This window comes from Sinohyriopsis cumingii, unplaced genomic scaffold, assembly GCF_028554795.1.
Source record: "Sinohyriopsis cumingii isolate HCF-2022 unplaced genomic scaffold, ASM2855479v2 utg001182l, whole genome shotgun sequence".
In the NCBI taxonomy this organism is placed as follows: domain Eukaryota; kingdom Metazoa; phylum Mollusca; class Bivalvia; order Unionida; family Unionidae; genus Sinohyriopsis; species Sinohyriopsis cumingii.
The window spans coordinates 87,340-101,264 of NW_028315970.1; the positions used below are offsets into that span (position 1 = coordinate 87,340).

The 13,925-nt window shown below is 34.9% G+C and overlaps 1 protein-coding gene across 2 annotated transcripts in view; it reads left to right on the forward strand.

Annotated features, from left to right (window-relative positions):
* Window positions 1-13,595, forward strand: part of LOC149772733 (uncharacterized) — a 76,134-nt gene extending 62,539 nt beyond the window's left edge. Inside the window, exons 14-18 of one of the 2 annotated variants that reach the window (XM_089947403.1) lie at window positions 1,613-1,723; window positions 2,556-2,645; window positions 6,740-6,823; window positions 9,124-9,222; window positions 10,816-13,594. In XM_089947403.1, coding sequence (XP_089803529.1) covers window positions 1,613-1,723; window positions 2,556-2,645; window positions 6,740-6,823; window positions 9,124-9,222; window positions 10,816-11,100 — 669 coding nt within the window. In that variant the 3' untranslated portion in view covers window positions 11,101-13,594. Of the gene's footprint in view, window positions 1-1,612; window positions 1,724-2,555; window positions 2,646-6,739; window positions 6,824-9,123; window positions 9,223-10,815 lie in introns of both variants that reach the window. The other variant, XM_089947404.1, reaches the window with a different exon arrangement.
* The last annotated feature ends 330 nt before the right edge of the window (window positions 13,596-13,925 follow it).

Sequence of the window (13,925 nt, forward strand, 5' to 3'; positions counted from 1 at the left end):
GAAGAGGATATTATACATAACACTTACTTATCCGACCTTTTTCCTAACTTTGACTATACAGGGCCAGAAGCGTTGGATCATTGCCCAAAGTGGAACTTCTCGTGGGTATTAAGCCGGTTGATAAAATACTATTTGAACCGCTTTAAATCTGAGCATTGGCTAAACTTTCACACAAAACCTGCTTCCTCATGACATTAGGGTCCACCAGCAGAATCATATAAATACATGCCCTATCAGTGGACCCAAACTGTATGCAGTTCGCACAATAGGGATCAGTTTCAATGATGACGGTTCCCTCTTTCATCGCCAAGAACGGGCTATCGTCCATGGGTAACTTTCACTCAAGGCCACCTACTAGACCCACTACGAGCTTTGAAGTGGTATCGTACAAAAGTACAGAGCCATTGCGTCGACGCAGATCATGCCTATGTTTACCTCTAGAGCAGGGACAGGACAATATAATATCACAGACTTTTTCTTCCTGAATTAAGTTGAGTATTTCGCTCTGCATATTGAGAAGTAACTGCACTTGAAATAAATTTGTTATGAACTTCTTTTCATGAGATTAGAGCAGTTGCCACAAGTGTAGCCTTTGACCGGGACAATTTTCTAAGTCACATTATATCCATGTCGTGTGATTGAGATCGGATTCAACATTCAAAAGTTTTACCACGTAGATCATTCATACCAAAGGACTCAATTCCATTTGATGGGATCTATACCCGTGGCGCATCAGGTCACCTTTCCTGAACGCACATCAGCGTCATAAGACGCAGCTTCACGACATCGATGAATCTGAGGAGGTAACATTTTCATTTTTGTAAGTCGCTCCTCGACAGATGTCGTCTTCTGAAGTGGTGTTACCTAGAAGCTTTCCCACATACCTTTTGGGAAACGGAGATGGTATCTTCGGGGTAAGGGCATGTATTCCCCTCCACCTCTTACGTGTTCTCCTAAGGTGTTATGATTTAGTAACGTTTTCAAGGAAGAAATAACATTTTTGTAGTAAAATATTTCTTTGTGAATGCATTCTTAGCTATAATACACATACACCCTTCCAGCCTCCTCGTAGTTACATCAATGAGTGCTTTACGCTCCATTAGTAACTGAGATACTTGTGGATTTTTCCGCCATTCCCTGTATCAAGGGTCAATCACTCTGCCCGACAAACACATAGGTGGGGAGATAACTTTTAGCTCGTTAGCTGACATTTTGTATCTTGGAGGCATGGATTTGCGAGGTAAAGGTAGTTCTCCTAAGGTATTATGATTGGGTAAGTATTCACGAAGACACATGCTTTGCTAGAAATAAAGACTATTTCGGTCTACAGGGGCAGAAGTCAAGCAGTTTCTGAATATCAGAAATTCCAACTGCCCACTGACTGGTCTCCTAAAACAGCTAGATTGTGGCGAACTTTGGTTATATACATACCGTGATATGCAGCAGGAACACTATAAAAATGTTATTGGTATAACTTTCAAATTATTTAAGATTGTGTTTTAATTACTTTGGACCAAGCGAGAACAAACATTTTCTACAGGCATAACTTTATTTACAGAATATTTGTTTGACCTTTTCTCCTAACACTATGGTTGTTGTTTTCATTTTTCAGTGTTCGTTCCGGAAGTGCAGAGAAATAACGTGGGGTAGATACGAAAAGCTAAAATATGTCGCATCTTCTGTAGATATTGTAGAAAGAAACCCCTTTTCAGCCTCTGTGAAGGTTCGTTGCATATTTTAATATAAATAGATATATGCATCATTGAGTTAACATGTTTTTCTAGTTTATTTGTTTTTGTCAAAAGGAGGATTATTTGTCAGAGAATTGAAAAATAAAACATGTTATAGTTACTAACGGAACAATATGTGACATAAACTATTAGTTTCGATCTGTTTTTGTTTCTGAACTCTGGTTTTTCTTAGCATTGAACATATGATCGTCATATAAGCTAGACTAAAATTGGTTACATATTTAAACGGACAAGCTTTTATTTACTTCCATAACAGAAACTCGTGTTTATGCCGTAAAGCCATGTTGGTGCAACACAATGTTCCGTTTCACAAAGGACCTGAAAATAACGTCGTTCTATCTCCGCAAACACCGCTCTAACTACCAAATAAATTATTTCTTAGATAACATTTACTATATTAACCCAACCTATACCGTTGATTAGGGGGCAGAGTGTATCAGAAAATAACATGCTTGAATTGCGACAGAAAGGGTGTGTGTTCGAATTCAACAATCAGATCAGCCAGGCACAAACTGTGGCTCATTTTGCCGTTGCATTAAATAACTTGTATTGGTGTGTCGCACAACATCAGCTCAGCAACGACAATAACTATTTTTTATTATAGTTTCTTATTAATAACATTGTGAATAGTTTTGGACTCATTATGATGAAACATTTTCTTTAAAAATAAGCATTTTCTTTAAAACTCAAGTGAACACTGCATGCAGATCGCCACTTAAATATTGATTACACCCGCGTGATATTTGTTGCCGAAGAAATGAAACGATGACTTGAAAAAATTAAGAAACTGTACATTTTCAAAAGGTAATGAGTGACGTTTCTGATCCTGGACTGGTAAAACAAGACCAAGAAACCGGAGCGCAATTGGGTAGCAATAATGAAATAGAGGATCACGTAAGTAATGTTACTCTTAGTTGTATTATCGTTAGTAGTTGCAGTAGTATTGTAGTTGATCTTTATTACGTTGTGTTACAGTCACACTCCATATTCTTACAAAACTACGTTTTTACACGTCTTTTGCTTATGATATAATTTCCTGATGCAATGCTATGTCTGTGAAAAATACGTTTGTCGTTGTTTGCTTTAGAATAGGATGACTGACGTCATTTGCTCATGTTGTGGACACGATACGCGTCTATTAACTATGCCAAGTCTATTCCAAGTTTTACACCCAAGAGAAGTATCGTGTACCTTTATATCTACACGTTAAGCTGACATGAATGCTCCACTGTGTAACTTGTTGGACGTCAGACTAATCTGATGTCATTTTAAGAACTTCTGTTTACAACTGAAATATTATAATGAATACACATAGATGTAAAATACCTTGAAACGCATGTATATTTGACGAGTCGCGTTCCCATGGCGATTTAAAGCTTAGCCAATTCAAATTGAATATCACTCTATATACAAATAAAATTAAAGATGTTTTCTGTTAGCAAAGAGACCACGATCATTGCCCTGGTGTCTGTCTCAAACGACGAAACATTGTAACCTGACTAGAGGAAATATATTTTGCAGTGTTCTTGTTGCGGAAGTCTATTTTCTGATATTGAAACCTCTGCTTATGACGCTTTAAAGTTTAGACAGCTTGAGACTCGTCATTTTAGTTTTTAATTATAATAATGCATTCCACTTCAAAAAAGAAATTTACACAATCATTATTCAACGTTCCCGTATATTGATATTTTATGTAAATGCTTTCAGAACGGTGAAAAGTATCGAAGGGAGTAATTGCCATTTGAAAGCAATTATTTTTACTACATCATTTTAATATTGTATGCATGGTTGACAAAAAACGTAATATGTAGTAAAAGGGAAATGATCTTAACCATGTGTTCGTTGATTGACGTTTAGGTCGATAAATGGAATACTGATTCCATTACCTTAAGTAGATTATGTTGCAGTCATTATGTTATCATCTACGCAAACTTAGGACAATTAATTCAACGATTTGTGTATCCATTCCATGCTTGGCTTTATCATTGTTACCGCAGACATTGTATACATTTTTATGTTACATGATTCATGCACTACATTCATGACAAATATACGGTTTTATATTGTTTGGTTTGTTTAATTTCGTTAGATATATTTGTTTTTTATACGTATTTAAGATTCTGGAATAAAGGTTGTTTTTAATTGCTTTTTCTCTTTTCTTCTTGTGATTCTAAATCCTTACAAAACCCCAGAAAGTTATATAATAACAATTAGTTTGATATCTCATTCGAATTTGTGTTAAGAGAGCAAATTTCAATCCCTTTTATACGATTGGGCAATTATCAAATTGTACTTAGGATGTCAACGTTCACGTCTCAAGTAATTTCTTGCAATTATAATCCTGAATAGTATATACTCACTTTCTCTTTAACAGCACGCAATATACACGTGGGTCATTAATGATCGTGTAATCGAGTTATTTGTATTTTTATAATAGATGGTGATTCTTTAATGAAGATCGTTATAGTGTCAATTAATGTCATGATAAAGTATAAAGCCAATGATACACGTCTTTAACATCATTTGCAGGTAGTTGTCACTTTGAGTTGCTCCTTATTTGCAATGTTCCCGTTTCTTACGGCAGCAATTCACTATTCTTTTATTCTCATTATTTAGTTTATACTATATGTATTGTGTATACTTGTATTGGTATTATGTGTCTCTTAAAACAAACCTAAAATGGACACAATAATGTCTTATATGAAAGGATATATATTTAATTTTCTAAACTCAAGAAACAACAAAATATATGTTAATGCATTTGATTTCTCTTTTCTCAGTCTTTAGGTTCTAGTTGTTGTGTTTAAAAAAATATTTCTTAGACAAATACATTATCTTAGGTTTCGTTAAACATGTTTAATTTACCTGGATATTTTGAAGAGGCTGTATAAAATAATAGTTTGCTTCTGATAGATTGGCTGATTTAAGCGCAAACCCCATTTTACAATTTATTCGCCATGTACGCGGACCACATTTTTAAAGTATGGTTGTTTGCAATCACATGTTTGGGGCTTATTGGCTTTTAACAATTTCTTATTTCATGCTACGTTGAAACTGTATAATCCCCATGTTATTTAGGCTATGATTCCCAGAAGAGGCACTGGGTCGTACTTCATTACCTTTTAGAGACTCATTGAACCCATGCATCAACTATATCACCTCTACTTTAAAACGTCACTCACAACTTGACTAGTTGGTCAACAGAAACTTATAATAAATGCAAAACGATATGGTCTGATACATGGTCGTGTGTTGTTAATTTGCATTAAAAGTAGTTCATAACACGCAATACTCTAGATTTTGGACATATGTTTTGTGCAGTAAGAAGCATTGCACCATATAATAATGCTGCATGATTCGTGTTAATGGAGAATAAAAATTGTTTTATATGTCTAATAAATTAGAGTTGATTCATACCATCTGTCGCATTTAGAGTTATACTAATTGGTCCAGATAATAACAATAGGTACTTTTATCCAAAATAGAAGCATTTTATGCGTGTATCATTGCAGGAAAACGGAAAATTAGGATGCCGTGATAATGAAAGTTGAAATATGCGTGACATATTTAACACATGATGCAGAGAAAATACTTTTTTTTCTATGTTTTAATGTTGCACAATTTTCATAAAAGTTTTATTTTGTTAACATTGACATGTCAGTATAATTAAAGACTGACGGGAGGGCATATAAGAAATTAATTCATCCACCAGTTAGAACAAGTACTAACGTAGACTGAAATGAAAGACTTTGAATACATATTAGGAGAGAGAGGGAGAGAGACTAAGTTTGAAATAGGTGTTCATTTATTCATTTACAATCAATACAATATTTGAACGTTGGGATTACAGTGCACTTTGTACGAGATTTATAACAGAAGAATATACCATGAAAATAAAATTCTTCAATTAATCCGAGCAAATTAAAGCAAACATTATTTCGAGGGAAATAGTCCTGTTCACATGCATACCTAACGGAAATAAGCTAAGCAATAATTATTGAATTATACATCGTGTTAACACATACAAATATGGGATTAATGAAAAATATAACTGTGGTATAATATCGCCATTAAACTTAAAGACAAACCCAAGAAGCAGTCAAAATAATGATAGTGTCACTATACAATGTGGTACGCTGTTAATGTCATGAACTTGGGTCAAGCGTAACTAGGAGCAAATTTCCAAGAGAGAGGCGACGTGGGGTTGCATATGGTAAATTGTTAGCATATTGTTTGGATACACATTACTGCATACATATCCCTAAGAAATTAATACAATGCATATGCGATGTAACTTAACAACATATGAAACACGTGACACACATAGCAAGGTATCGCCATACAAATTTTCTGTTAAATACAATCACAATGGTGTCTACCTATCCTTACCAATATTAAGAGAAAGACGTTCAAGTGGTATACCGAGAGAGTTGTCATTTTGAATAAGTCTTCATTTGTTACAAAATCAACCAAACAAGTTTACTTTCCAGTCAAGTACTAATTCTGCAAGCCATTTTAAGTACAAGGATATTAATTATACAGCAAAACATATACGGAAAGAAATTTAAGGGGCATTCATCTAAGGATGGAAGCGATCGCAAACGAAAAAGTGTAACCGAAGTTATCCTGGCCCAAAGAGAGAACGACAGATGAAACGTGTTGTACAGATTGATCGACATAATCCGTGTGCATACAACTATTGCACACAAGTCTACTTTAGAAAAAAGATCTAAACGTGGACACATATATTTGCATAATAATTTGGTTGGGGCTGTTTCGTTGGTTACATTGTATAAGCTTCTTAAATGCATCAAGGATTTTATTTTTTCCATCCTTATGACTCATGAGTAGCTGATCCATCATCTTTAATAATATTTGCTGTGATCGTACTAATCTTACTGTTGCTTATTGAGTGCATTTGTAAGACTACTGCTAATTTCTTAAACTGAATGTGGGAAAATGATCAAAATTTCATTATAAATTTTCAGAGTGTTGCAAAGGAAAACGAGGAGCTATTAAGTCAACTAATGGGTGCAGCTTCAAAAAACAAAATTGAAAACGGAACAGAAATGGTTAGATAACACACAAACACACATCAATATAATACATTAATGACAAATCACTTTAACATTCCTATAATATAGTGCACATATACACATATCCAAATTAGTTGTTAGAGTTAATAATTATTGATTTAATGACAATTGCCAATATGATTTAGGCACCAAACCCTTATACCATATTACCCTCGACATATCTATTTTGTCATTGCTGCTACACAAAGGAAGGAACAAACTTCAGCTATATACATTAAGAAGAAAGGAAAACTGTTCAACGTTTGCTTTTAAGAAAACAAAATCAAAGAAACAGATGCTAATATATCTGGAGAAAACGATAGATGAGGAAAAGTTTCTACTTTGCACTATTCGTGTTCTTGCAAATTAGGTATTTCTACTTGTCAACAATACTCTTTTGTGTTTAGCTTGCGCTGGTGGCCCAAAAAATAGTCTTAAGCACTGGAAATGTATCTAGGTATAAAAGTAACCGCTCCGGTGGCCTAGTGGTTAGAGCGTCCGCCTCGGATGCGGGAGGTCGTGGGTTCGATCCCCGGCCGAGTCATACCAGAGACTTACAAAAATGTTACTGACAGCTGCCTCGCTTGGCGTTCAGCATTAAGAGGTTAGTGTTAGGACTGGTCGGCCTGGTGTCAGGATAATGTGACTGGGAGGGACATCATGCTACATGTCTGCGGCATGATGCCCTAGTGCTAGACATCACTATAAACTGGCACATTGCAGGCATCGTAGCGATATAACTGAACAATTGTTAAAGCTACGTTAAAAATCAAAATCACATCACATCACATCACTAGGTATAAAAGCAATGCTGATGCATCTCTACCCAAACATTTGTCTTGCCTAACATATATCGCACAGTTATATTCCGGAGAAAAAATATACCTATTCCATATTAAGACTGACATGAAGCGCATGTATGCATACCGTTTAAAAGCAGGTAGATACAATAATGGCTATATGGTACCAATAGGGCTAGAGAATTAGAATTAACTCAAAATGTACACACAAAAATTCCAAACAGCTCTCATATATGAACATGTAGCAAAAATGATTTTGCTATATGATGGCATATTGGGGAATGAATCGGGCTTGTTGTGTTGATTTTAAATTCGATCAGTAATGGATTAGACCTTCAATAAACTCATGAAAAATACAATAATTTGTGCATTCAGAAGTCATATATGAAAAAAGCAAATCGAGATTTTATTTTTTATTTCAGCATAGGCTTTAGGTTTGGCAAATGTTAAAAGAGGTAGAATATTCGATATTACTTGAGCGTTTTAAAACAGTCAGAAAAAGAAATCCTGCGTTATATCAAATTATGCCTGTATTCTAATTTAGAAAGTCTCGACTGCAAAATCACAGATTGATATACCTTAAAGGTCGGGCAGAATGATGTATATCTGTCGATTTATGCATGCTCCCAGAAAATTATATTACTGAGGTTTTTCTGAACAAGAATCTCTGTGTTAATCAAATATCTGAAGTGCATGCTGTAAAAGTGGGAAGGGGCTCCTACCGCCTTAAGTCGGCCTTAGACGCTGTCCAGATATTCATTATATTCCTTTGAGTCATATCTATATTGTGTGAGAACAAATTCGGCTTTGCTTCATGTCCAAATAAGTGTATGTTTTAGCCGGGGTCACACCTATTTGGTAAATTTTCCTCAAGTCGTGGTTGTATCAAAACTCACGCTGATCGGGGGGGGGGGGGGGGGGGGGCGACAATCGAACAAAAATGTCTAAAAGATTAATTAGTTTACAATGTTTAAAGTAAGCGCGTCATGATGTTTTAAGTCATAGTCAATACCCACCCTTCTCACGCTTGTAGATAGCAGAATACCATATTGGTTTTCATATACTTGTGTCACATATGCCTACTTTCTCAATTGGTCGGTTTTGTAAAATACAAATTGGTAACAAAGATAGATAGATAGATAGATAGATAGATAGATAGATAGATAGATAGATAGATAGATGTGACAAGGAATTGTTCCCTTTAACTTCTTTAACTCTTCATCACCCCTGTTCCGCTTTGCATTTTAAGTTCTGAATAAGAAATGTTGGTACTATTATTTTTTCTTTTAAACTTTATAAGAAAAGCTTTATACCACATGAATACATATATATGGGTAGATAACATGTATTAGCAACCACGGGTGTATTTAATTCATATTTACAATACCCGTAAAATGTGAATATCATAGGCTTCTTTTGAAATCAATTTTAAAACAAATGTTGCTTGAATTTCTGCTAAAACCATTCACTGTGCATTATGTTTTAATTTGTTTTCAGCGTATGGGGTGTACAGTTGACCTGGGCATCGCTCTCGAAAAACAAATCAAAGACATATGGCGAACTACAACAGTGGCTCTTAAAACAAATGTAATCGAGGTAATTAACTATTTGTTGTCTTTTATTTGCTGCCAATATGAGTAAATTAATAATTATTGCAAGTTTTGAATCTGGATAATAATCAGTTGGACAGAGGATAACCCAAGGTTATCCGATAGTAATTTATTTTGTGTACCTACTGTCGTCACTAGTGTGTGTGTGTGTGTGTGTGTGTGTGTGTGTGTGTGTGTGTGAGCTCACAAACATTATTTCATCCGTTGCAAAATGACAGGATAATGTTTTGGGTGTATAATCTAATGTAATAATGCAAGATACATGCCACCAGAAGACGTTGGTCTTTGATGCTTTCGAAGGAAACTAGGATCTATCTTTACGAAAGGAGTAATATGAAAAAGGAAAATAGTGGGGAAGAAAATAAGATGTGTTAAATTCATGATATATATCTTATCTTATATTATCTTATCTTATCTTATCTTATCTCTCTCTCTCTCTCTCTCTCTCTCTCTCTCTCTCTCTCTATATATATATATATATATATATATATATATATATAGAGAGAGAGAGAGAGAGAGAGAGAGAGAGAGAGAGAGAGAGAGAAATAGATTGGAGAGAGACTAGAAGATTAGACAGAAAAAAGAGAGAGAGACAAAGATGCAAGAAAGAGAAAAATACATGAGAAAGAGAGAGAAATAGACGAGAAAGATAGAGAGAAATAGATGATAGCGGGAGAGAGAAATATATGAGAGAAAGAGAAAACGATGAGAGATAGATAGATATATAGATAGATAGCTCGATAGAGCGATATGTGCAATTTTCTTAATTACCTTTAGTCTTCCTTAGGTTTGAAAGAAGGAAGGGCAGAAAGCAAACAAAGTTATAGATTATATATATATATATATATATATATATATATATATATATATATATATATATATATATATATATATATATATATATATATATATATATATTGCGCAACAGGGACAAATCTTGGTATAAGCAATTCTATATAAGCTTTTACTTGTGCATAATGTGTAATAAATATATAGATGATGCTATTTTCATTCCAGATTGAGCACAGATTCCTATATTCATCGCTATATATTTTAGTACAAGTTTTGAAAACATTGCCGTGTGTACTAATAGTATCCATACGTTTTAACTGAATGAAATTTAATTTTAATCAATAGGAAACCTTTACTTGTTAACGTGCAAATTAAGGGATCGATTAATAAATATTATCACAAGAGTAATACGGTTTGCTTGAACCGATTAAGGCATATGATGTTGAATGCACGTTTAATATCGAATGCTAGTTTAGCATGGGTCTGTCTCATTTGCGTAGATCGAATTTGCTAGTTTATTTAGCTTCTTTTGTTGTTTTGTGTTTCGGGTAGGGATCTGTTCCTCGGATATATGTATTTATATGTCATCGTAACAGTTACTTTGGTTTATCAGCGATTCTTACATCATGAATATATTCCGTTTCCTATAGACAACAATGTTGTTACTAAACGATATTCTTGCTTTAGTAGTGTGGATCTATTTGTAACACAAAGAAATGCTCATTTATTTTTCTTGTTAAACGTGTCTGTGTTTTCTCTGAACACTGTTTAACCTTTTTAATTTTAGCAACTTCCCCGTGTAATCGAAACCTGTCTGGACATACCGTGTAGATTCTTGCCAATGACATCAAAATACTTGAGTATGTGTATTGACCTCTGCTGGAAAATGGGACTCCATGAGAGACCACTACATCTTGTAAGTGTCGCTGAGAACAGGTTTGACAAGGAAACGTTCAGGCCTTATACACATTCTGGGAAAAAGGTTGACTTTGTTGTATGGCCAGCATTATTCCTTTACGAGGGTGGTCCAGTGCTCGTGAAAGGTATAGCACAGGGATGCTCAAGTGATTAAAAGGCAAACAATGTAATATACGTGTAGTTATTAGTAACCGATTTATGAGGATAAAAAGATATTTGCACTAAAGCAAATTTTATTTGATTTGAAATATATTGTTTCGTTAAAAACATGCTAACCAACAGTGTAATGAACTCCGTTTAATTTGATATAGCCATAACATTGAAATTTCTACACATAAGAAGATTTGTTTGATATGAATATCTCTAAGACTATCAACTGTTTTATATTTTATTTGATAAATTGTGTAAAATCAAGGGAGGCTAACGTGCACCATCGCTTTTTATACAGGCTTGATTCAGTGGTCCAGAAATCAGGTAGAAGCTTCAAAATTCAAGTTGTTTATGCTATTTACAGGACGTTTTTTGCAGGTAAAAATCCATTTATTTGGTAAAATGTTCTCAAACAGAATTCCAGAAATTTGCTCTTAAATTTATTAAACAGTTAGATGCTCTAAAATTACTGAATGTATTACCTCCCTTGTTTAAGAGTCCTTGTTGTTGCGTGTGAAGCTACAAGTAGGTCAGACAAATGTATTAACGCCTTGATTACATGGTCATTGGATGTAACACGGACGGATTGTGTCTAGCATATTCTCATAAGCTGTGATCAGAAACAAAAAAGCCAATGTTTCATCTTTTTGTAAATTTATGATAGGATGAAGACAGAATATAAGGATCTATACGTTGATTCATTTCAAGAGTTTGCTTGCTATGCCTCGCTGAAACAAGAACTTAATCAGTTGCTGTCATAAATTCAAATATAAAATCATTGCAGATTTGAGATTGACTATATAATAAATATAACAAGGCAATCACAATGTGGTCGGATTATAACAAACACTTCAATGTGACAAAAATACAATGATACTTTATGAGAGATTCAATGAAAAAGACTATGCTTGATTCGTACGCCCACAAAATCCAAAATATAGATATTTAACAAAATATGCACGAACCTGATAATGTATAGCTATTTAAATCAAATAAAATGTTAACTGATATGCAAGAAAACAACCTTAAATAGTAAGATACAATAATTCAAAATGTTTTCACACAAACAATGGAAAAAATTATTCGCGTAAACATTTACAGTTTCCACATGAAAATGATATGGATCGCTCAAAAATTGAATTATGTTGAGTTTTAACTCAAATAGTTTGAGTTGAGTTTTAACTCAAATAGTGAAATATGACGGGTATTCACTCAAATAGTGAAATGTGATATGTCACATTGGGACATATATCTTGTGTAGTGTAATAAAAAACCGAAAGGTATTCTCACCCCCAACGCTGTGTCGAATGGTTGAGGAGCCATCACGAACGATGTTAACCTCCTGGTCTACCTCAATATCCCTAGAATCTCTTGTTCTCAGCAGACTCGATGGTCCCGACGGCTTTGCTCTATACCACGTGATGACCTTTTCCTTCTTCCGGGCTAACATCAACCCCGACAGCAGCACACTGGATATAACATAACCCAAATTAGCACCACGGCTAAACAAGACCTACAATACTGTGCATATGCGGAGATACTGCATAACTATCACTCTATCCCTCCTTCACTCCATCACTGCACTCATCATTCACGAGTCACCATTTACGAGTCACCGGCCATCAATCAATTAATAACCAATCAATCAACTGAAAATATAATTTCCAAATCCGTGTACTACAAAGACGGTGTTTATGTATAACAGCACGTAATGACGTTAAGTACTGTAAACTTGAGCTGATTTTATACAAATTATATTATCGGGACTACTGTGCAAGGTAATATTCATGTTCAGAAGTGAACCTGTATCTGACAAGAATCATGCAGTACTTAAACTCCTTCTCTTCCTTAATAAATACAACAATATTTCACATATAACACTGGACAACAAATTTTTACAAAAGTCATGTTACTGAAATAAAATTAGTCAATTCTTATCAATTTTTATGTGCTGAACACGAATATGACAGTCAAATTGCAAAATTGGCTCTAGTTTTTTTGTAATCTGCAAGAAATTAATGTTTACATAACGAAATGCATTCCAATAGTAAAAGGTCAACTGTAATAGCCTACCTATAAAAAATCAAGTCATTGACTACATCTTAGATTTCTTCGCCTGTCTCTTGTACAGCTGTTCGGGAGCATTTCTGAGGAGTGTCCAGCAGTAGTCAGCCAGCATTGTAGTGGACCATTTTCCCTGGTATCTTTGTTCCATTGTTGCGATATCTTGATGAAAACGTTCGCCGTGTTCATCACTAACAATACCACAGTTGCTAGGAAAGAAATCCAAATGGGAATGAAGGAAGTGAATCTTTAGAGACATATTGCAGCCAAGTTTCTTATACTTCATCAACATGTCTTCTACTAGTTCCTTATAGTTTTCTGCCCTAACATTTCCGAGGAAGTTTGTAGAAACTAGGCGAAAAGCATTCCATGCTTGTTTCGCGTCACCTTCCAGCAAGTTGTTGAACCGGTCATCTTTGAAAAGCTCTCGAATCTGAGGACCCACAAAAACTCCCTCTTTAATCTTTGCTTCGCTGAGTCGAGGGAATTTTTCATGCAGGTATCGGAATGCTGGCAAAGTCCGGTCAATGGCTTTCACGAAGTTCTTCATCAAACCTAGTTTGATGTGAAGGGGTGGTAGCAAGATTTTCTGAGCCTCAACCAGAGCTGGGTGTTGGATATTCTTCTCTCCAATGGCTACATTCTGCCTGTGAGTCCATTCCTTCCTCATGTAGTGCATTTCCCTTGCTCGGCTATCCCACTCGCATAAGAAACACATGTATTTTGTATATCCTTGCTGCAGTCCCATTAAAAGGGCAACTACCT